General features: G+C 36.1%; 3 protein-coding genes and 2 pseudogenes across 11 annotated transcripts; 2 read left to right on the top strand and 3 right to left on the bottom strand.

Annotated features, from left to right (window-relative positions):
* Positions 1 to 1,146: 1,146 nt before the first annotated feature.
* On the bottom strand, positions 1,147 to 5,432 carry LOC104718303 (polygalacturonase QRT3). Of its 4 annotated transcripts, none has more exons than XM_010436022.3 (5): positions 5,294 to 5,432; positions 4,357 to 4,440; positions 3,306 to 3,521; positions 2,951 to 3,187; positions 1,147 to 2,225 (listed from the first exon to the last, which is right to left on the bottom strand). In XM_010436022.3, exons 3-5 carry the CDS (start codon positions 3,510 to 3,512, stop codon positions 1,227 to 1,229), a joined length of 1,443 nt encoding a protein of 480 aa, XP_010434324.1. In that variant the 5' UTR covers positions 3,513 to 3,521; positions 4,357 to 4,440; positions 5,294 to 5,432; the 3' UTR covers positions 1,147 to 1,226. The 4 variants fall into 4 exon arrangements, with proteins under 4 accessions (XP_010434324.1, XP_087324461.1, XP_010434327.2 ...); XM_087468335.1 differs by lacking the exon at positions 5,294 to 5,432 and adding an exon at positions 4,750 to 4,808; XM_010436025.3 differs by lacking the exons at positions 4,357 to 4,440; positions 5,294 to 5,432 and adding an exon at positions 3,637 to 3,727.
* Positions 5,433 to 5,890: 458 nt separating this feature from the next.
* LOC104718302 (uncharacterized) lies at positions 5,891 to 11,422 on the bottom strand. Of its 3 annotated transcripts, XM_087470531.1 has the most exons (8): positions 10,990 to 11,222; positions 10,632 to 10,813; positions 10,365 to 10,544; positions 9,848 to 10,033; positions 9,468 to 9,575; positions 8,977 to 9,180; positions 7,030 to 8,867; positions 5,891 to 6,861 (listed from the first exon to the last, which is right to left on the bottom strand). In XM_087470531.1, the coding sequence occupies exons 1-8, from the start codon at positions 11,063 to 11,065 to the stop codon at positions 6,315 to 6,317; spliced, it is 3,321 nt and encodes a 1,106-aa protein (XP_087326657.1). In that variant the 5' UTR covers positions 11,066 to 11,222; the 3' UTR covers positions 5,891 to 6,314. The 3 variants fall into 3 exon arrangements, with proteins under 3 accessions (XP_087326657.1, XP_010434322.2, XP_087326658.1); XM_010436020.3 differs by having other exon boundaries at positions 10,365 to 10,813; positions 10,990 to 11,422; XM_087470532.1 differs by lacking the exons at positions 10,365 to 10,544; positions 10,632 to 10,813; positions 10,990 to 11,222 and having other exon boundaries at positions 9,915 to 10,035.
* A 1,394-nt stretch (positions 11,423 to 12,816) lies between these two features.
* On the top strand, positions 12,817 to 16,641 carry LOC104718300 (allantoate deiminase). 2 transcript variants are annotated; one of them, XM_010436019.3, is made up of 12 exons: positions 12,817 to 13,451; positions 13,745 to 13,833; positions 14,231 to 14,334; positions 14,427 to 14,511; positions 14,611 to 14,727; positions 14,819 to 14,928; positions 15,009 to 15,114; positions 15,213 to 15,299; positions 15,378 to 15,620; positions 15,732 to 15,857; positions 15,945 to 16,106; positions 16,322 to 16,641. In XM_010436019.3, the coding sequence occupies exons 1-12, from the start codon at positions 13,205 to 13,207 to the stop codon at positions 16,442 to 16,444; spliced, it is 1,599 nt and encodes a 532-aa protein (XP_010434321.1). In that variant the 5' UTR covers positions 12,817 to 13,204; the 3' UTR covers positions 16,445 to 16,641. The 2 variants fall into 2 exon arrangements, 1 of the variants encoding a protein (XP_010434321.1); XR_015568443.1 differs by having other exon boundaries at positions 12,879 to 13,451; positions 15,368 to 15,620.
* Positions 16,642 to 17,861: 1,220 nt separating this feature from the next.
* On the top strand, positions 17,862 to 20,487 carry LOC104720227 (multiple C2 domain and transmembrane region protein 11 pseudogene; annotated as a pseudogene). Its single transcript, XR_015567762.1, has 2 exons — positions 17,862 to 17,945; positions 18,024 to 20,487. The product of XR_015567762.1 is annotated as a multiple C2 domain and transmembrane region protein 11 pseudogene (transcript).
* A 206-nt stretch (positions 20,488 to 20,693) lies between these two features.
* On the bottom strand, positions 20,694 to 23,509 carry LOC104718299 (pentatricopeptide repeat-containing protein At4g20090 pseudogene; annotated as a pseudogene). The gene is made up of 2 exons (XR_015568120.1): positions 21,121 to 23,509; positions 20,694 to 20,910 (listed from the first exon to the last, which is right to left on the bottom strand). The product of XR_015568120.1 is annotated as a pentatricopeptide repeat-containing protein At4g20090 pseudogene (transcript).
* Positions 23,510 to 24,784: the final 1,275 nt, after the last annotated feature.

Below are 24,784 nucleotides of genomic sequence, written 5' to 3'. Positions count from 1 at the left end.
AATTAATTGGTTTATCTTTGGTTTAGATCGGTGGACCGCTGATTGAAAGTTCAAAAAAAAGAAAGATCAAAGTATTCGAAATGTCAAAAGTAACTTAATGTGATTTTTTCAGAATTGATGTTTAGTTGTTCCATCATTTCAGTAGAAAATTATATTATTATACGGTTTTAAAATGTGTTTTAACATTTTCCTAACCAACAAAATGAGTAAACTTCAAAAAGAAAATTTCATATTCCGAAATTTCCTGCTAAATTATCATTAAAGAATTTTTATTCTTTTGTGCTAAATTATAAATAAATATAAAATGAGAATTCTAGGAGAAAATAAAAATAATTCGTTCTAGTCTTTAGACTTTGTTAACAACCCCATCTCACTATCTCAAGACTTTATTCGTCATAAAGCCTGCTATTTTCCATAAATTATTCATCATTTAATAAGAAAATGATTATCACACACTTTTTTCTTTGCAAATAAAATACTGTATTTAAACTTTTCTGGTGCCAAACAAAACTTACAGAATTATAAATCGAAGACGTACAAGTAAATTAGTAACTTAAAATGGTGATTGAGTGTAGACACATTAATAAATTTTACTTTTTTACATTTAAAATACAGAGCATCAAAACCTTCTTCTGATATGTTCTTTCATAACCACCAACTTTTGAAGAAATTTTCAATTACATTAGGTGACTTTATTTGATTTTAGTGTATAGAAAAAATAGAGCATAGAGAGAGTTCTCTGGTAAAAAACATACTCCATTCAGAAGTATAAGTTTATACTCCCTCCGTTTCATAATATATGATGTTTTAGAGGTTTTTCTTTGTTTCATAATATAAGATGTTTTCAACTTTTTAAGTAACTTTTAGATTACTTTTCAATTTTTTATTATTTATTTTATGCAGTTTTGTTTATGATTGGTTGAATTTTTTTTAAATGGTTATTTCTTAATATGCGTGTTTTCACTCAAAACATCTTATATTTTGAAACGGAGAGAGTATTAGTGATTGCATTCAATTTCTTTTCAGACAACACAAGTAAATGTCTGCCAACAACTCTTCCATTGTATTCACAATTTTCGAGTTTTTATCATTTATCAGTACTTAAAAAAAAAAAATTCATCCTTCTAGGAAAAAATTACAATTAAAAAACCACAATTATAAATATTTTTGTTGTTTAAATTACCAATTATTAAAACCATTATTACGGCAAAAACACGACATTAAACTCATTGAGTCACTGTTACATAAACTGTCGCAGCAACAGGAGCGTTTGTCTCAACGACAACTCGGTTACCAGATACATTCCTTACCGCGTGTACCGGAAACGCGCCAGCTTCACTCGCCACCAGTGTGTATTGCACGTGATTGATCATGTCCGGGAACAACAAAACCGGGTTAAAATCAACGGTCCAAGACGTACCGTTTCCGTCGACGGATCCTTTAGCCACCGTAGATCTCGCTCCCATACCGTTCACACTGTTCCGATCAACGACCACCTGATCAACGGCCTCGAACGCCGTATTCGTCTGATCCAATTGCACAATCGGGACCCCGTTACCCGAACCGGAAAACATATTGTCCACAATGTTAACCCCTCGAACCAATCCGGTTATCGATTTCAACACAATAAACGCGTCTCCCAGAAAAAACGTCCCTGAAATCTGTAGCTGGACCGGGTCTTCCGCGACGATACCGGTATAATCCATATACGAATTCACAATCCGGTTTTGAGTTAAACCGGGTAAATTCAAATAAATTCCGGTTCCTCCAAAACCGGTTGCTTTGTTATAACAATGCACACCGGATAATAAGTTAGCTTGTCCCGATATCATTACTCCAATCCTCGCGGAGAATATGACGGTGTCGGTGACGGCGTTATCGTTACCCATCAGGTTTACGGCGGTGCCGGAAAAGTTTCTCTCCCCGCTGTCTCCACCGGCGGTTATGTGTTGACCGAGAAACGAGTTGCGAATGTAAGTCTCGTGTCCTCTTTTCACTAGAATACCGTTAGTGTCTCCGAACCTAGTGATGTAACAGTTGTCTATGCTTGTTCGGAGAGAGTTGATGACGGCGATTGCTCCGCCGCGGTAGTTGCAGTCGATGAGAAGATCTCTTAGAGTTATGTATTCGAAGATGTATTGTTGTTTTGACTTCTCGTCGTTTAGTTCGATCAAGTACCTATCCATCGGGAAATCATTTGATGCTCTTAGTGTGCCTCCGCTGATCTGACGTGTCACACAAGTCAAGAAACAAAACAAACCATCAATAATGTTATGATTGTAAAAGTAAGGACAAGTTATATTTAACGTTATTAACAAGACTTAAATTATTTCGACTTCCCTAGCATATATTAATAACAAGTCTGAGTTTTACTTTTTTTCCAACAACTTTAAATAATTTAGAAATGCATGGAAGTATATATAAAGTATAGAAAGTTGTAGCTTTGATGGAAACTTTAAATATTTTAAGTACTATATACTAAATCCAAAGGAAATAAAATCGAAAGCAAATCTCATAAATAAATAATTTTAAACCGGAAGAAACTTCTTTTGTTGGAGAGTTATAAAAAAGGTCATAATGTTTGAAATTAAGATAGAAACACATGCATAGAAGAAAGAAAGGAATCATTCTATTCTCGTGAAAGAAAAAAGAAGCTTTTAATTGATTTACTAACCTTTGGTTCACCAAACCTAATAAGAGCACCTTTAATCAAGTTTACGTTTAAACTAAGGTTCGACTAAAAATTCATGTTTTGATTATTTATAATAACATATGAATGAAATTTCATATCACGTCACATAGACGGCCCTTGAAGACATATTATTATAGGAACACGGATTTTGTCTTGTTGGTATATTAAATCACACGTACGGAGAAATCTAACTCTATTTGTAAAATATAGTTTTGATAAATAAATAAAAAATGATATAAGAAAATGAGAGACACTCACGAGGAGGTTTCCGGCGCCGGCTGAGGGAAACCGGAGAGGACGGCTGATTAAGTAGCTTCCGCCTTGGAGATCGATTCTTGCTCCTCCGAGATCATTTATACCTGCCATCAAGACTCCATGACTTGGACCATCAAATGCTTCTTCCATAGCTTTTAATATCGCATCAGTGCTATCTAATTTCCCTGTCGGATCGGCACCATATGATATCACTTGATACACTCGCGGACCGGGTACTGCCTACATCATTTTCATCTTATATATTAAACCAAACAAAGTACATATAAAAGATGAAAATCTTTTGAACAAACACAATCTGTACATAGACTCTATGATTAGAGAAGGTTATATTATATACCTGAGGAGGGGTAGGAGGAGGAGATACTATAGCCGGTAGGTTTCGACGAACCAATGAAGCTTTAAGGGCTTGCATTTCTGCCAGTTTCCGGTCATGAGGGGACATTGAACCTGAATATTTCTCGGCGAAGACCACTTGACTCACCATTAGACTCATTATCATCGCCAAGCAAACCGGCATGGCCATTTGAGTTTTCCTTAGCTCCATTGTTTCTTCCTGTTATAATCCAATGAGCCAAGTAAGAGAATGGCTGAAGGTAATGCTTGTGAGACATTTATATATATACGTATGTTGTTAGCACATGGAAAGAGAAAGGCCTAACTAAGGTTACCAATGAAACATTATACAAACTTTTGTCTTTTCTATTGGGAGTCACACATTTTGCACTCTTATACATCTTTGATCCCCTTATTTCCTCTTATATATTTTATACCGGTTAACGCAATAACGTTTTATTTGTTCTTAAAGATCCAAACTCTAGATATCGAATACGTTTTAATGAAAACTAAATTAAATCATCTATGAGTTACCTTGAAAATCTCTTCAAAATATCACTATATTTTTGGCGTTGTATACGTGGCTTAATTTTTATATAGAGAGGACTAATTAAGAGATAGATGTGGTAGTTAGTTTGCGGAAGATTGAAAAAGATCCACAAAAGTGCACAAAGGTATAGATTCATGCATTGTGAGATTAGATATTGTATGTAAAAGGGGTAAACCAAGTCATGGTGTTTTGGTTGGGGAGGTTTGAGTGGTGGATAGGTTTTTGGTAGAGTTTACTTTCACATTTTTATTTGAATATTTCTTCCAACTAAAGATATGCATTCACTCTTCCTCTTTTTTCCGCTTCCTAAAGCTCAAATATATTATTTGCTTAAGAATAGAATAAAAACGAAAGAATATTTTGCGTTAAGTATTGTAAAGCGTATGAAGTAAATCATATACAGATGAAATGTGTGTCTTTAACTTAATGTGTATGTGTATGTTTGGTTATCTACATTTACACCTTCTTCATGACGAAAGACAAAAGAAAGTAAGTAAAACGTTACCTCTAATTAATCTTGATTGCGAGCTTTTCTATAGTTCAAATCCCAAATACTGTTTAGGGACTCCGATGGGGTTGTATTTGAGGCCTGTGACAGAGCCGAAAGAAAAGTTAATAATGTGTTTTTTTTTTTGTCGCGCGAAAAGTTAATAATGTGTTTACTGTCACCACATAAGAAAATCAAATAAATCGGGTGTAAAAAACACTTTTGATTTGGGAAAAAAACTGAATATAAAGGAAGACAAGATGCATTTATATCATATAAATATATATTTACAAAAAAATGATTTCTCTGTTCAAAGATGAAAAAGACTTCATCTTAAAAAGAATTAAAACAGAGAAAAATTATAATCAAAGAATTATATATAATCAAATGCTTGGGTTAGAGATCACTCACGAGAAATATGAAATTGGCCTTTTATTCTCATAGCAAAATTGTAAAAGTTAGTCTAGAGTCATGTTAGGTGGTAAAATAATTAGGTCCCCAAGTCCACCTATTTATAAATCTGAAGGTTGATTAAAAACAGTTAATTTGCTACCAATTGCAAAAGAAAGAAACATATGAAACTGGATGCAAAGTAAGTAGGTTACACGAAGTTAATTAAATGCAAACCAAAACTCAACGGTAATGACATACGGTAACGTTTTTCCTCATCTTAGTTTGTTACAACTTCAAATTATGTTAATTAGTAGTAATAATGAATATATAAAAAAAAATGTAGAACATAAACTTTAATGGGCGTTGATGATAGTTTCTCAACTAATAGTTTCCCCTCATTAGAAAGAACAGAGTCACATAGCCACTATACAAGTAGCAAACCATTTCAGCTATGGTCATCAATTCATGAGATCCCGTTTTCACGAAATTAATCTTTCTGATCTCAATTCCAAATTCGAGAAACATCAAACAAAACAATGAAAGCTAAATGCAAAATACTTACACGAGCGTTAATATTGGCTTCTTCTCTTCTTCCTTCATTAACATTTCACACATTTGCTTTCATCTTCAAAGCAATTTTTTTTTGTTGTTGTCAACAAGTTGATTTCTTTTTAACCTGATTTTGTTTTTTTTTTCCTCCCTTGGTTTTGGAAGTCCTGTGCAATATAATGTTCGGATTCCAAGTAAAGAAGTTTCTCTGATTTGTTTCCCATTCAATGATATTAAATTCAATGCATTATTCATTTAGTTCATTTTGACTAACTTAATTAGTCAATTCCCTTCCTCTAAAATAATTTTCATTGACCGAAAACAATTTTTATATGGTTGAGTATTATTACTATGGGTACATAATCATTTGAATTCATTTTATAATACAAAAAATTAGCTTAAACTGATTTAGGAAATAATATTAATTCTAATACCATCTTGTAATTTGTATATGGTCTACAACTACACTTTGCAACAATACTATTATAATCTGAACACTAGTATGCATAGATTTTAATAATATTTGGTCACCAACAAAAGTTTTGCTTTCAATAAAAGCTTTCATTATTGGCTAATTATCAGTGTTAGGTTGGATATTATTGAATTTAGCTTTTTCCCGGACCCATATATATTAATTAAACAAAATTTTCTAGTTATTTACATTACAAGGGTCCTCCTAGTCTACAATACATAACATAATCAACAGAAAAAAAATAGTTCAACTAAACAACGTTGAAGCAAACATCTCTCTTATGTGTGACCGAACCAAAACCCTTAACCATATGGTCCATGTGTGCATTGACCAGACCCGAGATTGATTGCAATTGGTTTTTCAAAACTCACATCGAAGCTGCAAGTCTCGTGACAGTTGTATGTTTCATTTGCAGCTTCGACGTGACAGTAGTCTCAAGCTTCTAAATCAATCCAATCACTGCATCTTTTCTTGCTTGCTCCCAAACTAGATCCTCCTAAGATCTTTAATCTTCCACCATATCTAAACTAAGTTCTTTGACACACTTAGTTTTATAATCTAGTCATGAAGCTTTCTTTACTGTAAACACAGGCTTGCCATTGAGAGGTAGGAGATTCCAGTAAGAACCATGCTGGTCAATGCAACAGCTTAGCCATTTTATTTGATATGAGCCAACTGGGAAACGCGAAACATCTAGCAAGCAGCTCGAGAACCCTTGTCTTCTCTCATTTGGTTCGAACTCCACAACCGTAGAAACGCCATTCTTGGTCCAATCAAATCGACCTGAAACTTCCAGCTTCTTACTAGACTTTATAGCATGATGATATAGCTTGTTACTCAATTCTACCAAATCTTCATCTCTCCAAGGGGAATAAGACTTTTGGTTTCTGTTGGTTTCACCGTGTTGAGTTGGAGTGTGATAAGCTAGTTTAGAATAGAGAAGGCAATACAGTTTGTTTAGTCGAACAGGGACTTTCTGTTGTTGTATGTTTTTCAACTGAAGACAAAGATCTAGTGACAGTTGAAACCCTTGTTCCACTGAAACTGTATTAGGAGTACGCTTGCCAACGCCTGAACTAAGAACAAATAGCTCGGCACCAACACAAGGCCTGAAAATTATTCCAAAGAAAAAAAAATTAGCCGAGAAAATACAGTAGAAATTTAGATATGGTCAAACATATTCATAATCCTTAATTCACTAGTGATCAGTAGTGATCTGGTGATATAGAAAACATAGAATATATATACAATAGCTAAAGTAAGCACGATGAGAATACCTTATGTTGAAGAAATGTTTTGGAATGCCAAAAGGAATCTGCATCCATTTCATAATTGCTTGTGAAAGTAGAGTCCTGCAACTTTGAGTAATCTCAGACATATTCTCCTCTTTTTGCATTGATATTGACTGATTCTGTAATCCATGAATGCATGCAAGAGCATCTCTGCAAATAGAGAGCAGCATCTTCACCTTCCTACAGACTCTCAATACCTGATTACTAGGTTGCAGGTGTAAACAGTTTAATGGTTTGTTTGCCCTAATGAGTATGTTGAGCTTTTCGCAGATTTCAGAATCCACTTTCCCTAGCCGTTGAACTAAATCTTGTACAAGCCTGGAGCACAGATCACTTTGTGTAGTGAAAGGAACCATTACTTCATGAAAAGAAAAATCAGGAATGAAAAGAACTATTCCAGCAGCAAAAGCCAGAACAGAACAGCTCAGTGAAAATGTTGCGATTATGCTAAAACTGCTGTCGTCTATGTCTATAAAACACTTTGCCAACATATCAAATTCTTTTGCCAACTTCTGTAGCTGAAGAGAAATTCGAGGAAGCTGCTGCAGAGAATTGCAACCAATCAAGATCGTTTCCTCCACTTGCTTCTTGTTGCGGATATCTTGGTTAAGCAGCCCGAGGGTTTCGACGAGATCAATCACAGTTTCCAGTCCCCGAGTTTTTAGAACCAAGAACCACGTTTGGAAACAGAACAGTTCACCTGATGCTATAATATTTCCTAACATTCCCAAAGACGATTGTAAATTCATATACGCATCATCAAGAGCTAAACTGTGGGCAAACTCTCCAGATGCCTCTTTGGAGAGTTCTGGTAAAGAACCGCTACTTCTCAACCAATTGACTAACTTGAAACTATCACCTGGTGTGAGAAGCAGTTGGAATTTCCCCTCAGCATGAGATAAATAGGTTAATGACTTTAACCAAAAACAGTTAACATCAGACTGGACGTTAGTTTTCAGCTTGTCAAAAATCAAAGCAGAGATGACCCAAGCACCCAAACGTGCTGCGTAAACCCCAGCTCTGTATGCAGGCCAGTAGTTTCTCTCCATCAAAATCTGATTCGAACAGTCAAGAGAAACGATTCCATAATTAACCATATCAGCAACAAGTGAGACGCCTAAATTTCCATCATCATGATTCACAGGGAATCCCCAAAGAAGTGGAGAATGTAATAGCAGAGTATATACCATTTTTGTGTGGAGATCAAAGAAGCTGCATGAACGTACACACTCAGTGATATGCTTCACCTTTTCATAAACTTGAGACAAAAGAGAATCATCGCCCTCGAGATTCTCCAAAAACACTATCAGGAACTTGTGTATAGATGCTAGAAACTCTGACCTCATGACCGCCCCTCTTTTGCCTTTATAATTGATAACACTAAGCAGCAGTTCATGATCTCCATCTGTTTTTCTTAAGAAGCCATCATTTAGGTTCACAATATACTCTAGGAATAACATGACTTTGTCAAGAACTAGCAGCCTCAGTTCAGAATGTTTCCCTAGTACTAGGTGGAGAACATTGAAGAGGTCTTGAACCTCACCAACTAGTGCATAGTCAACTTGCAAAGAATCCGAACATAAGCGTCCTAGCAAGGTGACCCTGTCCATGATTAATACAACGAGCTGCAGCGGAAGAGATATCGAAGAAACCTCAACTGATCTTATTTCTGCTGTCCGGACTATTTCTTTCCATATACCCACCAAAATACTGATAGCTAGACAACTGCTTGAGGAGATTCGCGAATGAGATGCATTCTCAACAATAGCTACGAGTTGATGTAATTCAGATGCATCAGCAGTACAGATTTTGTAGACAAGTATCTGCATTCACATCAAAGATAAGTAAGCATTTAATTTGAGACAAGTATCTGTCAATTTAAGCTTCATTAAGCATTCCAAACTAATAATAATACATATGGCTTATGAATACCTTCTGAAAAATTAGAAGAGCTTTAAGTTGCATATCTAATGAGAGGTCTTCTTGCTTTAGCAAGCTTGAAACACTTGCAATTTCTCTTTCATGGACAAGAGAGAAGCACATCCCTCTTTCTACGAGAAAGTGGAGACACCTCAATATCGCAACTCGAACATGAGAAGTCTTATCTTCACCCAGAAAGGGGATGATAACCTCGGCCTGAACCCACATTGAATAATATTAGACTTTTCTCTATTAGTTTGTATTTCAATAAATAGAGGAATAGTTTCCTTTTCTACAGAACCAAACGAAAATGATGCCTTATTTTCATTTTATATCAACCAGCTAGTGAAGACTCAAACTCAGCAAAACAGTGGCTATCTATTGCTACAAAAGTTATTTTCACAAGGGCCACTATATTGAATGTAAATTGTAAAACATTTAATTCATCAAGATCTGTCTAAACCAGCAATTAGAAAAAGGTATAAAGAGAAAAAAGAACATACCAGTTCAGAAGTAAGATAAGTAGATCTTGAAGCAAGCTTAGTCAGGGAAACCAAGAATGGAACCAAATTGTCCTCTTTTGGGGATTCCAGCATTAGCTTCATACAAATCTGCAATAAAATAATGGTTGACTGAATCTCAATACAGATGGCTTATTTAATGTGTTGCTATGATATTTCTTACATTGACAGAGTTTCATCATAGATGTAGGTACTCTAATCTAGTAATCTACTACATTTTGAAATCTCAAGCTGGTAACAACAGCGAAATTAAATTGCAGTTTCAGCAAATCTTTCTTTTACCAAAAAAAATCTTGACGATATACTATACATGAAAATCCGTGAGCATTAGAAGCAGATAGAATAAGAATTAGACAAAGAACCTTGAATTCTCTATTAGAAATTGCATGCGAGCATCCCATTTTTGCAAAAACTCGCACAGCAGCTAACCTGGTCTTTGGCATTATATCTGGGAACTTCACCATGTCATTTAACATCCCCAAAACAACCAAAGAAAAGTCATCTGCTACTTCACAAAAGCAAGCTGCAGCAAACAGAGCTGATCTTACCTGCAAGCATAAAATGGATAGAACAGTTAATCGCATTGGTAAGCCAGTTGAGATTTTTCTTTAAACTTTGACTACACAGAGCCACTCAATCTTCAAATCTAACTTAAAAGGAACCCCCTGACATACATACAAGATCTGACAGTGAAACTTAAAATGTCCAGATGTGAATTATTTGTTACAAAATTCACACTTAACAATTAAACAAGCCCTCATGACTTGTAAGAAACACTAGCCGCAGAACACAATACCAAATGCGTGATTAAAAATAACTGTAACTTTTATGTATCATTCCAAGCAGAAAAGAAAAATAACTGAAATGAGCTATGGTTACCTCCAGCTCATGTGAAGAAACCATACTGGTGAAAATCAAGTACCGAACCGGAGCAAATTCGCAAGCGAAATCTCTCCAACAACCAAACAGAATCAAAGCCAAAGCTTTTGTCTCAGTATCACCCTTCTCATAAACATTCTTCACTCGTTTAAGAAGTTCCAAGTGGTTATACACCCTAGCCTTTGACAAAAACCAAGTTGCAGATTCACTTACGTTCTTCCTTCGATATAGCTTGAACATAGACATAAAAACCCGGACAACAGCTACCTTCACAAGCTTATCTCCAACACAAAACGCGTCAACTAGCCTCAACAAGATAGTATTGGCAAAGAGCCTATCTTCTTCAGGAACTAAACCAAATAAATTGTAAACAGCAATTACAGATTCCGGTTCTTTGCTCCATTGTTCAAGCTTCTCACCAGTCTCTAAGATAGCTTCCACGGCTCTAACTGATATAAACATCCCCAAAAAAATCAAAACTTTAACTTTTCCATAGTTCCCAGAGTAGACAACAAGAACTTCTTACATTCACTAAATAAAGCAAAGCAACCTCTTTAATCCTAAAGAATATATTTTTCTCAATTAAGGATTCATCATAATTGAAAAGTGTAACGAATTAAGTTACCTGGGTTTTTAGAACGAAGAGATTTCTCGAGCTTGATGCTCCATTCCATGGCGCAAGCTGCTGAAACCTTCTCCATGGTTTTTACAAACCTTCTTCAGTTCTAGGGTTTTCGAAGAAGAAACCGAAGAAGAGAAGGAGGTTGACAAATTTAAATCTTTCAAACCGAAAGGTTTACAAATTTTCACGCCATACGCTTGATGAAGCGGAGACTCCTCTTCTCTTCTCACGAATACAGAAAGAACATACAAAACAAAATTAAGTCTTCTATGACCAAAACCGGTCTGCCGATTTCGGTTCGGTTCAGCTAAGAGGTCCGGTTAAACAAATTTCGATAATTCGAGGCAAATCTTCATTATTGGGCTCACCACTTACGATAGATCTCGATCTCGTTTCAGTTGTTTCCGCACTAAGTGAGTTAGCTAAACACTCAGTCAATCTACTAGGTAAGCAAAATGTTAAATACTGTTATAATTGCAAATTAAGTATGTACTTTTTTGTTTGTAAAATAATAGTTGGATACCCTGAAAACAGATTTGTCATATCAACAACAAACATGTCCATGTAACAATTATATGACCTATTAGTTTTATTATTTAACGAATTGTGTTAAAGTGCATGACTAGGTAATGCAATAATTAAAGTCGGGCAAATTAAAATATGTTTCTTCCAAAATTTGGATGATTTAAAATCATATCGACTCGGATTAATCAAATGAACAAAATGGTTTACGTGTTGTCCCTAAGTTGATTAATCATAATTTAAGTGTCCAACCACAACGATCAAGTAAGTTGTTGATAATATTTAGTCACCTGAAATGCATCCGAGATACATGGATTTTGAACTAATTTTAAGTCTTTAATATCCACCCATACAAAAAGACTATATATAAGTACATCACTGAATTAGTTATGTTGGTAATCTAATCACTATCAAGTTTTTGTTAGTAAATTGCTAAATTTTAATGAAGCGTTACATCATAGTCTCTGTTCATAATATATGATGTTTTATAGATTTTTTTTTGTTTTATAATATAAGATGTTTTCAATTTTTAAGTAACTTTTAGATTATTTTTCTATTTTTTTATTATTTATTTTATGCAGTTTTATTTATGATTGGTTGAATTTTTTTAAAGTGATTATTTCTTAATCTGTTTCACTCAAAACATTTTATATTTTGAAATGGAGTAAAAATATAATAACCGAACCAAGGGTGTCACGTGCGTCGATCACGTGGCTACTGGTCGGATACTAGAATCTTCGTTATTGGTTGGTGGGTCACAGTCACATACTCGCATATTTGCCTTATACGTAGAAGAAAAAGTGCATCACGACTCACGAATCACTACTTGACATTTAAAATACTCCTAACTAAACTACTACTTTCAAGGAAGGGCACAAAACTTCCAAAATGTAGAAAAATAAAGAAAACGGATCAATTGTGGAAGAAACATAAATTACTCAAGTAGTCAAAATGAATTGATAATATTGGGATTCTTAATTTTGTTTAGGTAACTTGTTAAACATTATGATCGGCGATAGAAACGAAAAAATTAGACGGCTTAAAACTGTTCTAGACATATATATATTACCAAATCGTTGTTGGATTGACAATTTCTGAAATTTAAACAGTATCAGAAATTCAGAATGATCATATAATTTGATCATTTTGCTATATTGTAAAAAGATTAAAACCGTCTAACAAAATGTAAAAAAGTTATGATTAGACGTCTTATGTTAGGCGATATAATTGATGAATGTTGTTTTTTAACGCCTATCGATATTGATTTGATTTGTTTAAATTTCATAGTGCACTAATAAATAATAAACTATACCCAAAAAAAAAAAAAAAGAAGCAGAGATATATTAGTATGTGTTTTGTCCATTTGGAATGCACATGAATCCTTCCTCACCCACATGTAACCTTCTCCACAAGATTCCACTGACAATCGCCACGTCATGTATTTCGATGGGCCCCATCTGACGTCCAAGTTGGACTAGTGGGTACCCACCAGCCGCCTCGTCCTCTCTCTCTCTCTCTTCTTCTTCTCTTCATCTCTCAGCCATGGAAGCCATAATAAAAAGGTGATCCCTTTCATCGTCTTTGTCTCTCTGTTTTATCATCACAGCACATCACAGCGAGTGGTGGTTCCGTTCCGTGGCTGTCTTTGTTTTCATCGTCGTTCAGAAAAAAAAAAGCTCTTTCGCATTCGGCAGCCATGGCGGTTCCTCATCCTTCTCCTTCTTCTTCCTCCTCCTCTAGATCTCATCATTTCTTTTCCCATGTCCATCACACTAGCTTCCATCATCATAACCATCATCATCATCCTTCGCTTGTGCTATTCTGGTGTCTCGTGTTTTCTCTGCTATCTCCTCTCGCTCTCTCCTCCTCCTCCTCTTCATCATCGGCGTCTTCTTCTTCTTCCTCTGCCTCGTCTTCGTCGTCGTCTTCTCAAATCTCTCTCGGTAAATATATCCGATTGATTCGAAATCAATTGAATCTTTAAAAAGAGGATTTTTTTTTTTTAATTTTTATTCCGGAACATTCTCTCTCTCAGTCTTGTTAGATTAGATTCTGTCTAGCTAGTGTTGTTCTTGTTTCACAATGTCTGCACCAACTAAATTCGTTTTAAAAAAATTCTCCTTTTCTCAATTTTTTTGATTCTGTGTGTTTATAATGTAATGATCTGCTCTCTGTTTATCTCTTTGCTCTGTTTCTTACCGAATTTGATTTTATTTGGTATGATTATCGAAAAAAGGAATCGGTGAAACAGAAGGGACGAAGCACGATCTGCATCAGGCGATCCTAAGAGACGAATCTGTTGCAAGGTTACACGAGCTTGGACAGGTATACTCATCAAAGAAAATTTTAAACTCGCTTTTAGCCTTCACTTGTTCTCTGTTTTCAAGATTTGTACTCTTCCATCTGTATTCTAAATCTCTAGTAGAAAAGTTATACCTTGTTATGAGATATGTCTTGGAATGTTTGTTTTCTTGTTTGACCAACATGATTGATAAGCTAGTTTGACGGTGGTGTCGTTGTCTCTCAGGGTTGCTCTTAATTTAATCAATACTTTTAAAACTCTTTTCTGGCTGTTCCCAGTCTGATGAAACTATTCCTAAGTTTCTTATACTGAATCCAGCTAATGTTATCTTAGAAGTGAATGCTTCTTTATTACTGAACATTAGATATATATCTTAGTTTTTTTTTTTTTTTTTTTGGTGTAATTTTCTTAAATTCACAGGTGAGTGATGCAGTTTCCCACCTAGAAAGAACTTTTATGAGTCCAGCATCCATAAGAGCAATAGATCTTCTCCGGGGATGGATGGAAGATGCCGGTTTATCAACGTTAGTTTATTAAAGCTACTCTCTTTTGTTGTTTATGGAGTTATCTACAAAACTTTCTTTAGTAGATGAAATTTGTTTTTTTTTTTTTGCAGATGGGTTGATTACATGGGCAATTTACATGGTCGAGTGGAGCCAAAGAATGGAAGCTCACAGGCTCTTCTAATTGGTTCCCATATGGTAATTCACAATTCTGTTTTTTGTTACCTGTGGTGTGAAACTGTGAATCTTGAATGAGATGATAATGCTGAAAATTGTATCTTGCTTTTGTGTCAACAGGACACTGTTATTGATGCCGGTAAATATGATGGCTCACTAGGAATTATTTCTGCAATCTCTGCATTAAAGGTTCTAAAAGCAAATGGCAAATTGGCTGAACTAAAGCGACCTGTTGAGGTTTGTCCAGACATATATACCGCATGAATTTATTTTTTGTAACCAGTGGAAATTATAAACAAGAAACCTATGTTATGTACATTCTTATCAGGTGATTGCATTTAGTGATGAGGAAGGAGTGAGGTTTCAGTGTACCTTCCTAGGCAGTGCTGCTCTGGCTGGAATCATGCCAGTTTCTCGGTTGGAGGTTACTGATAAAAGGTTTCATTCGAGGACCTTATCTTCTTCTCCTTATGTAGATTGAGTATACCTACTCACTTTTTCCATATTCATTCGCTCAGTGGTATTTCTGTGCAAGATGCTCTTAAAGAGAATGACATAGACATAACAGTGGAAAATTTAATGCAGCTGAAGTATGATCCTGCATCTATTTGGGGATATGTAGAGGTAAATCATAATTTAGCAAGGTTTTGTCTTGTATTTTTGATGAATTTGAGCCTTCAAGAGTGGTATAATGATTGTTGAATATGAATGTTTTCCTGTAGGTTCACATCGAGCAAGGGCCGGTGCTTGAATGGGTTGGTTATCCTCTAGGAGTAGTAAAAGGAATTGCAGGGCAGACAAGACTCAAGGTAACGTATTCACAGCTAAAAATTCATGTATAATCTTGGAGAAGGCTACTTGAAACCCAAATGGACAGAATTCTACAGGTTACTGTAAAAGGATCTCAAGGACATGCTGGAACAGTTCCTATGTCAATGCGTCAGGACCCTATGACTGGTGCCGCAGAACTGATTGTACTATTGGAAAGTGTTTGCAAAAACCCTAAAGGTTACTTATCTTGCAACGGTCAATGCAATGAGGACACAATAGAATCACTTGCTAATTCACTTGTTTGTACTGTTGGAGAAATCTCAACGTGGCCTAGTGCTAGCAATGTCATCCCAGGCCAGGTAAGAGAATGGAAACTAATCTCTTCTTTTTACCCATACGTCTTAGTTATCTCTATTGGTCTTGTGGATGAGCTCCAAATGATTTCATGGAGATGAATGGAATGAATTCAGGTAACTTTCACTGTGGATTTACGTACGATAGATGATGTAGGACGCAATGCTATTCTCCATGACTTATCAACTAGGATGTACAAGATATGTGATAAAAGATCGCTTTTGTGCTCCATTGAAAGAAAGGTAAATGTTGTTGTAGAATTCTTAAAACCTTATACTCCCTCATGATCTTCTTCTTACCAACTTGTCCCCGATTTATCATCATTGCAGCACGATGCGGACGCAGTAATGTCAGACCCGCATTTGAGTTCACAGCTGAAATCGGCAGCTCAGAGTGCCCTTAAGAAGATGACAGGAGAGGTCCAAGAAGAGGTCCCCGTGCTAATGAGCGGAGCAGGACATGATGCTATGGCTATGTCCTACTTAACTAAGGTAATTGAATTGAAACTCAGACTTCTTAGTGTAAAAGGCTTATCTCCCTTGAGTTCACAAACATCTTCCTCACTTGAAAACCAATGAGCAAGACTTTATTGCTAGTCCAAACACTTTTAGGATGTTGCAAAAGATATCCACATGTTTTAGGGCTTATAAGCTGTGGGTTTGTCCCTTGGTTCATACACTTAAAAGGGATTTTTTTTTCCCGGCAGGTGGGAATGTTGTTCGTCCGGTGTCGTGGAGGAATAAGTCATTCTCCGGCAGAACATGTGTTGGATGACGATGTTGGTGCAGTCGGTTTGGCCATCTTGGAGTTTCTAGAGTCTCAAATGTAAAACATTCTTTAAAAGAAACAGAGTGGAGTCTTGTATCTCATAGAGACTCCACGAAATATGTACAGTCAACAGTGTCACTTGATGGTATTCGTCGTTGTGTACTCCTTGGAACTGCATTTGTATAGAATTAGTCCGATTCTTAAAATGTATGAAACATTGTTAATCTTATCCTTAATGGTACCGTACAATCCACGCAATAACTTGATGGTATCTTCCAATATAGTGCATGAAAGTCTATAAATATTTATAATATAGAGATGTAAAATTCCAATTACGTAAGTGAGAGTGAGTGCCTTCAAAAAATTATTTTCCTATTTCTCGTTAATGTACTTATCACATTGACCAATTGATCACTATCTCAAATATCTTGTAGAGCTTCAATATCTCTCTCTCTGTCTGCTCTCTTTCACTTTCGATCTGCCTCGGATATGCTTATGTCTCATAAGGCTTTCTCTGTATAATATGTGACGCTAGCTAGTGTGAAAGAGGAGTTTCTTCTTAAGGTAAATCGAGTGGAGTTTAATTTCTCAAAGAGGTTCCTTCAATATTTGCATGGATTCTAGATTGAAACTATTATTTAACATAGCCACCTCGTCGAATCGTATCATATCAACTTAGTTTGTGAATTATACGGAGTTTTAGTGTTAAAAGGCTCAAATCTTAATTTATTAAAAAATATACAATTTTTTGTTGTTGAAAATATACAATTTTTACCCTGTAACTATAACCAACAAAAGCTCCGGTTTGAGTATAAAGTTATGAATCATTTACCGTTAAAAAAGTGCCACTAATTGTAGAAGAAAATGGACATAATTAAAGAAACTGTGTTTTTGTTTTCTTGGTTTTGATTTGGCTACTCAAAAATTATAAATATTTAAATAGTCCACTGATTTAGGTTTTGTTATGATACGGTATTAAAAAATAGATTTGATGATTGACTACTATCTTTATTTACGTTATTATTTTGATAGTTTCGTATTGAAAAGAAAATTGCAAAATCTCATATACCAAAGATTCTTTTAAAAAAAAAAAACAATATATATAGCAAACATTTCCGATTTAAACATACATAGCATGTCTTTTTAAATCTTCAAGATATGAGATTTTGAAAGATACCAGAACGGCATAACCGAATTATGGTGTAAATGATATTAATCGTGTATTCCTTTTTTATAATAAACGATTCCGAATAATTAGCGAAAGTAATTATGATGAGATACTCATTGAGTGCTTAAAGTTTTATTTATTTATTTTAATTTTGTACAATTAAAACAGTAATTTATTAGGGAGATAATTTAGGAATTAATACGAGGTTAAATGTAACGATTGTATAATTTTGAAATCATTCAAAAAAAAAAAAACATTTAAGCCTATAATTTCCACTTTTTATGGTTGCTTAAACCCAGCAAATCACGTTGACCAAATAAACCAAAAAAGAAAACCCTACAGTTTCAAAAGTTCGTGAAGAAGAAGGAAGAACAAAAGTCATTACTCTGTTTAGGTTTGAATCTTTCTTCAGAACATTTTGAGATTCTCTCTCTTTTTTGTTTTTCTAATTGTTTTCTTGAACATACGACAGGAAATGGCGGCGAACGGTACCGTAAACGGGAACGGGAACGGAAACAGAAATGGTAACGGTAACAGAAATGGAGATTTCTCATTGAAAGAGACAAGTCCCAAAATCGGAAATGGTGGTGGTAACGGCGGCGAGAAGCTGACGTCATCGTTCGATCTCGTGGAGGCGATGCATTTCCTCTACGCTAGGATCGTCCGTGCTCGAGCCTTACCGGCCAACGACTCCTTCATCGAAGTCAAGATCGGAAGCTACAAAGGGAGAACAAAGCAGAGCTTAAACTCAAACCCTAACCCTGAGTTTCACGAGACCTTCGCCTTCACGAAAGCTCGTCTCCAAGGGAACATTTTAGAAGTGGTCGTACGAAACAAAGATGACTCAAACGACGAGGAGATCATCGGGAGATGTAAGTTCGATGTGGCGGAGATTCCTACACGTGTTCCTCCTGATAGTCCATTGGCTCCTCAATGGTATAGATTGGAAGATCGAAACGGTGTCAAGATCGGAGGAGAGATTATGTTATCTGTTTGGATTGGGACGCAAGCTGATGAGGTTTTCTCGGAGGCTTGGCATTCGGATTCGGCGACGGTTATGGGAGAAAACGTGGTGAACACGCGCTCTAAGGTTTATCTTTCACCGAGGCTCTGGTACTTGAGAGTTACCCTAATCGAAGCTCAGGATTTGGCCCTGTTGCATCAGAACCGGACCAATCCAGAGATTCTGATTAAAGGGTTTCTTGGCAACGTTGTTGTGAGGAGTCGGATATCGCAGACCAAGAGTGTGAATCCTGTGTGGAATGAAGATATGATGTTTGTAGCTGTTGAGCCGTTTGAGGACAGTTTGGTACTTAGCGTGGAAGATAAGCTAGGGCAGAAAGAAGAGTGTTTAGGAAAGTGTGAGATAAAGTTATCTCAGGTTGAGAGGAGGGTCTCTCCTGGTCCAGTGCCGGCATTGTGGTACAACGTGGAACACGTCGGTGAGAATGGAGAAGCGAAGAGATTTGCAGGGAGGATTCACTTGCGGGTTTCTTTAGACGGAGGTTATCACGTTCTTGATGAATCGATTCAGTATAGCAGCGATTACAGAGCTTCTGCTAAGCTTCTATGGACTCCAGCTATTGGTGTGTTGGAGCTAGGCGTGTTAAACGCTACAGGTCTAATGCCGATGAAGTCACGAGAAGGTCGAGGAACAACTGATGCTTATTGCGTTGCGAAGTATGGAACAAAATGGGTGAGAACGAGGACTATTGTGGACACTTTTGATCCAAAGTGGAACGAGCAGTATACTTGGGAAGTCTATGATCCTTACACGGTGATAACAATTGGTGTTTTCGATAATCTGAATTTATTTGGTGCGGGTAACGAGAACCGTCTGATCAAGGATTCGAGGATTGGGAAGATCAGGATACGTCTATCGACCCTTGTAACCTCGAAGATCTACACACATTCTTATCCTTTAATGGTTTTGAAACCAGATGGGGTTAAGAAAATGGGGGAGATTCAGCTCGCGGTTAGGTTTACTGCAACATCTATGATCGATATGCTTCAGAAATACACAGAGCCGTTGCTTCCACAAATGCATTACATATTTCCATTGTCTATTTACCAACTAGACAGCCTTAGACACCAAGCTACTCACATTCTATGCATCAAGCTCGGGCGCAATGAGCCAGCACTTGGAAGAGATGTTGTTGAGTATATGCTCGATGTGGGATCAAACATGTGGAGTCTAAGAAGAGGAAGAGCGAATTTTGAACGTCTTGTTGCGTTTTTCGATGGCTGGGTTGATGCTTGGAAATGGTTTGATGAGGTTTGCAAATGGAAAAGCCCTGCCACGACGGTTTTGATCCATGTCGTTTTCTTGTTCGTTGTTTTTCTCCCTAAGTACTGCGTTGTCTCGTTGCTTCTATATTGCTTTGTGTTCGGGTTATACAGGTTCAGTTTGAGACCGAGACATCCTCCACACATGGATATAAAGCTGTCTAAAGCTGATTCGGCTTTGCCTGATGAGCTAGACGAGGAGTTTGATGCGTTTCCAAGCGCGAAATCTGGAGATGTGCTGAAGAAAAGGTATGATAGGTTGCGTGGGATAGCAGGGAGGATGATGATTGTGTTGGGAGATTTGGCTACACAAGGAGAAAGAGTGAAAAGTTTGTTGAGTTGGAGAGATCCGAGAGCAACGTCTCTGTTCTTAGCCTTCTGTCTAGTTGGCTGTGGAGTGATTTGTTTCGTCTCCATGAAGTTACTGCTCACTTTTCTTGCTTTCTACGTCATGCGACATCCTAGGACTAGGGTTTTCAATATACCTTCTATTCCTCAGAACTTCTTTAGGAGATTACCATCAAGAGCTGATAGCATCTTGTAAGAGTATTGGATTGATTGATCTATCATTTGTTTTTAGTCTGAATCTGTATGGAAGGGTTATTCTATGCATCACTTTAAAATGAATCCAACTACAGTATATTGTCAAATTAAAAGATTGTTTCTTTGCTCTGCGTCTGAGAACTGCTAGGCTTAGCTAGGGAGCTGATAGCATTTGTGCGTATGCAAGAGATAGACTTATTTAAGCCGAATTTGAACAGAAGATAACAGTTATTTACTTTTTCTCTTTTCTGAATCCTGACATATGTCTCATTGACAGTGACCTTGATATATAACGGTAGAGCTGGGCCAAAGATTTCAAAAATTTCCTATAGATTCTTTAAAGGAATGTATTGTTACTATAAATAGTTTCAAGGTAAGAAATAAGTAGGTGAATCACATACAAGAATCTTTGAGCTTCGCTTATGGAACATTGCTGAACATTTTCACAGACTTCTCTTTGCCTATGAGCTCGAAGTTTTGCACCATGGAGAGACCAATAAGACTTGGAAGATCTTTCCTTTTGGTTTAAGCTGCAGAAAGAAATAGTAATCAAACAATGAAATAAACAGAACAAATATCTCAAATCAAACATGTATGAAACATAAGCAACGGGGATTCAGTGACAATAAACAAGGGGTTTTCATATCCATTATAAACTTTGGCTAATGTGGTCTCAGTCACGAATAAATCAGGTAACATGTTTACAAAGTTAGAATTGCAAGTATAGAAGAACTATCTACCTGTTCTCGAGCGCATTTCTGGTTTTTCCATAACTCCAGAAGCCCAAAAGTCCCAAGCATGGAACGCTTTTTAAGTTGGAAGCAATGCAATATTTGCACAAAAATGCTAAGTAATGTTCAAGTATATAGGTTCCTCCAGCATTTATCAATGGCGGCATTGATCTTCTTTGGTTTACAGATCTCTGGAACAATCATCGCCCAAGTGGAAGTCTTCGGTGCCAGATACTTACGCAGCATTATTTCCACAATCTTACAAGCGCCTGATACTCTCTGACGCTTTAAGAGCCTCACAACAAGTTCTTCAAGAAAACTCCTTTCTTCTTCACAAGAATCTGACTTCTCGCTCAAAGTATTCAAAAAGGTGTTACACGTAATAAGATCGGGATCACAACCTCTATCTAACATACAGTTCAAGAGATCAACTGCTCTAGAGACATCTTTCTGCTTACATAAGCCATCGAGAAGTATATTGTAAGTAACAACATCAGGTTGTGACTTGGGTTCTTCTTGGCATAACATCTCATGGTAAAGTTTTAATGCCGCATCCATTGAGCCAATACCACAAAGACCTTTTATCATTGAGCTATAAGCTACTGTGTCAGGTTTGATCCCGATAGTGAGCATCTTCGACCACACCATCATAGCATCATCAACTCTCCCAACCCCACAAAGACCGTCCATAAGAACACTATAACAAAACTCATTTCGAGAACATCCGGTTTTATCCATCTCTCTCCACACTTGAATCGCTTCTTCACTAAGACCAACTTTGAAATATCCTTTCATCAAAGAGCTATACGTGTACGCATTAGGCAAGCAGCCACTATTAATCATTCCATTAAGTATCTCTTTAGCTTCATTTGGTTTCCCTTCACGGCATAAACCATCTACAAGAGCACTATACACAACAACATTGGGCCGGCAACCTTTCTCCGCCATTTTCTGCCACAAGGTCATAGCCTCCTCAGCTTTGCCTTCTTTAAACAACCCACTTATAAGAACCGAATAAATATGCTGATTCAAACAATACCCTCTTTCTTCCATAGAGATCAACAACCTCACCGCATCACTTGCTCGTCTTCGCTTAACCAACCCATTAATGAGCGTTCCATATGTGACATCATTTGGGATACATTTGCTAGACACCATCCGTTCTAAGAGACTAACAGCTTTATCCAATTTACCCTTGAGACATAGACCATGAATAAGCGTATTATAAGTTACCTCATTAGGAGCACAACCTTTCAGAAACATATTATCCACAAGCTTTGTCACCCGTGTCAAATCCCCTTTCCTGCACAACCCATCAATCAACACATTATAAGTAACCGGAGTCGGTGAACATCCCTCGCTCTGCATCTCATCCAACAGTAGAACCGCTTCATCAATCCTTTCCTCCTTACACAACCCATCCATCAATGTACAATACGTATAACCATCAGGCAAACACTTTTTCTCAGGCATTCCCCTGAAGACCTCAATCGCCCTGTCCACAAACCGCAACTTGCAAAGAGCCTTAATGACCAGATTAAAACTCAACCCGTTAGGAGAAATGTTCATGTTCATGTTGGAATTCACAACATAATCATAAAACTCCAATCCACGGTGATAAAGACACTCGTTTATAATCACATTCAGGACAGAGTTGAAGGACTTAACACTACGTTTGCAGTGAAACTCATCGACCATCCTATGAAACAAGTCTACAGCTTTCTCAGGCAAATGTGCTTTCCCATAAGCTCTGAAGACAACAATGAAACTATGCTCACTAATGACTCTGTTCTCTAATCTAACTCGACTCAAAAGGATCTCCACCGAAGCAAAATCACCCGAATTGGCGTAACTCTCAATCATTGAAGATAAAGTGGAATCACCCAACTTGTAAGAACCCATTTTGGGAGCCGATTTAAACATTTGTTCCGAGATTGGAGCTTCCGATAGATTCTTGGCTTCCATTGATAGGTTAGGAGAAACAGAAACAGAAGAAGAGAAGGGGAGAAGAGTAATAGAGAACTTAACCTTAACTGGGTAACTCGAAAGGATTCGACTTTGGTTGAGGAAGTAGCTGAAGAAGCTGATACGGATTGGGAATGGGCATTTGGGCATCAAACTCTTGAGGGTTTTTGCTTAAACCCTTATTTTGGGGATTTTTTTTTCAATGTTTGATTGTTATCGCGAAAGAGATATAGAGATAGAGAGATATTGAAACTCTTATGATGTCTCTCGCTCTCTCTGTTGCTGATTTGAAAGAGAGGATGGTGATGGAATACGAGAGTTTCGATCAATTGAGAGTTTTGTTGATTTTGATTTTGCCTCACTTCACTCTTATTGAATAAGGGATGCTTTTTTTTTTTTTCCTTTTGGTTATTTTTCTTTTCAAATCATGTGTAAGCTTTCTCGTAAATTAAATTTGTATAAATCACAATTTTGACGTATTTTTTTACCAACGAAAGAGTTTTATTTTTGGTATTTTCATTTTAACGAAAGAATCAGAGTACCCACTTACGTAGTACTGTTTAATAAGTAAACAAAATATAATTACACATATTAAATAGTTAACTAAATTTAGTCATGTAGAAACTATAAAGTTTACTTGACATAATGGCGATATGATTTTGTAACTTTTTATATTTTGATAAGATGACGCTTTATATAAAGTGACTAGAATTTATACGGTTTCAAACTTTTGAGTATAAATGTATATAAACATTAAACTTATTTTAGTAAATGATATACAATATATATATTGTTGAAAATAATATTTTTTTGTTATATCTGTTTGCTTAGATTTAGTTTAAACTTTTTATTAGTAAAAATCATTCAATATAAATATAACCATCTGAAGTTTAAAAGATAAATCTATATAAATACCATACTTATTTTATTTGTCTTGTGAAAAAAAAAAATTATTTGTCTAGTGTGGTAATACTATTTTCTTGGCAAATAAACAATATATCACATAGTAATAAAAAATGACTTACAAACCTCATTGAAAGAGTCGGCAATCTTCTGACTTTTTATTGTTATAAGAGTTCATTCCATATTCATATCCCATGAAATTTTTTTTTTTTAAAGTTCTAACGTGGAATGTCGATCGTGAGCCTAATTATAGAGATCATTTAAACATATCGATATCCCACATTAAATGCAAATATACAAAGTTTCATGAACATTTTTATTGTTATGTCGCAATAACAAGGTTGTCCAAATGCGTCACATGCTATAATAGAATTTCCAACAAAGTCAAGAATACTTAGATGGTGAAACGGTTGAATCCGACAAGGAATATCCGTTCACTGATACAAGTTACATATCTTTCTAAAACCTTATATGCTAATTTTGTGATGCAACCTCAGCTTCGTCTTTTTTAAAAAACGTAGTGTACTTTAAATATGTTTTTTTGGGTTAAAAGCATTTGATAAATCTGATGAAATCTCAAGCTTGTTTTATTTTACATTTTTATTATGTTATAGAATTGTAGCTGCAGTTGATAATATGTCTGATGAGATATGCTACACAAATCACATGTCAGTTTTTGTAACAACTTACATATCATGTTTTCTATATTTTGTGACTATTGATTTTGTTTTAGATGGATTATTATTTCAAGAGTCTTTCTTCACAATGTTTTTCAGTTTAGATCAAAACTTTTAAGTTGAGTTGA

This window comes from Camelina sativa, chromosome 10 (genome assembly GCF_030686135.1).
Source record: "Camelina sativa cultivar CO46 ecotype springtype chromosome 10, ASM3068613v1".
NCBI classification, from domain to species: domain Eukaryota; kingdom Viridiplantae; phylum Streptophyta; class Magnoliopsida; order Brassicales; family Brassicaceae; genus Camelina; species Camelina sativa.
The sequence above is the reverse complement of the archived record's forward strand: the minus strand, read 5'-3'. Positions and strand labels throughout refer to the sequence as shown.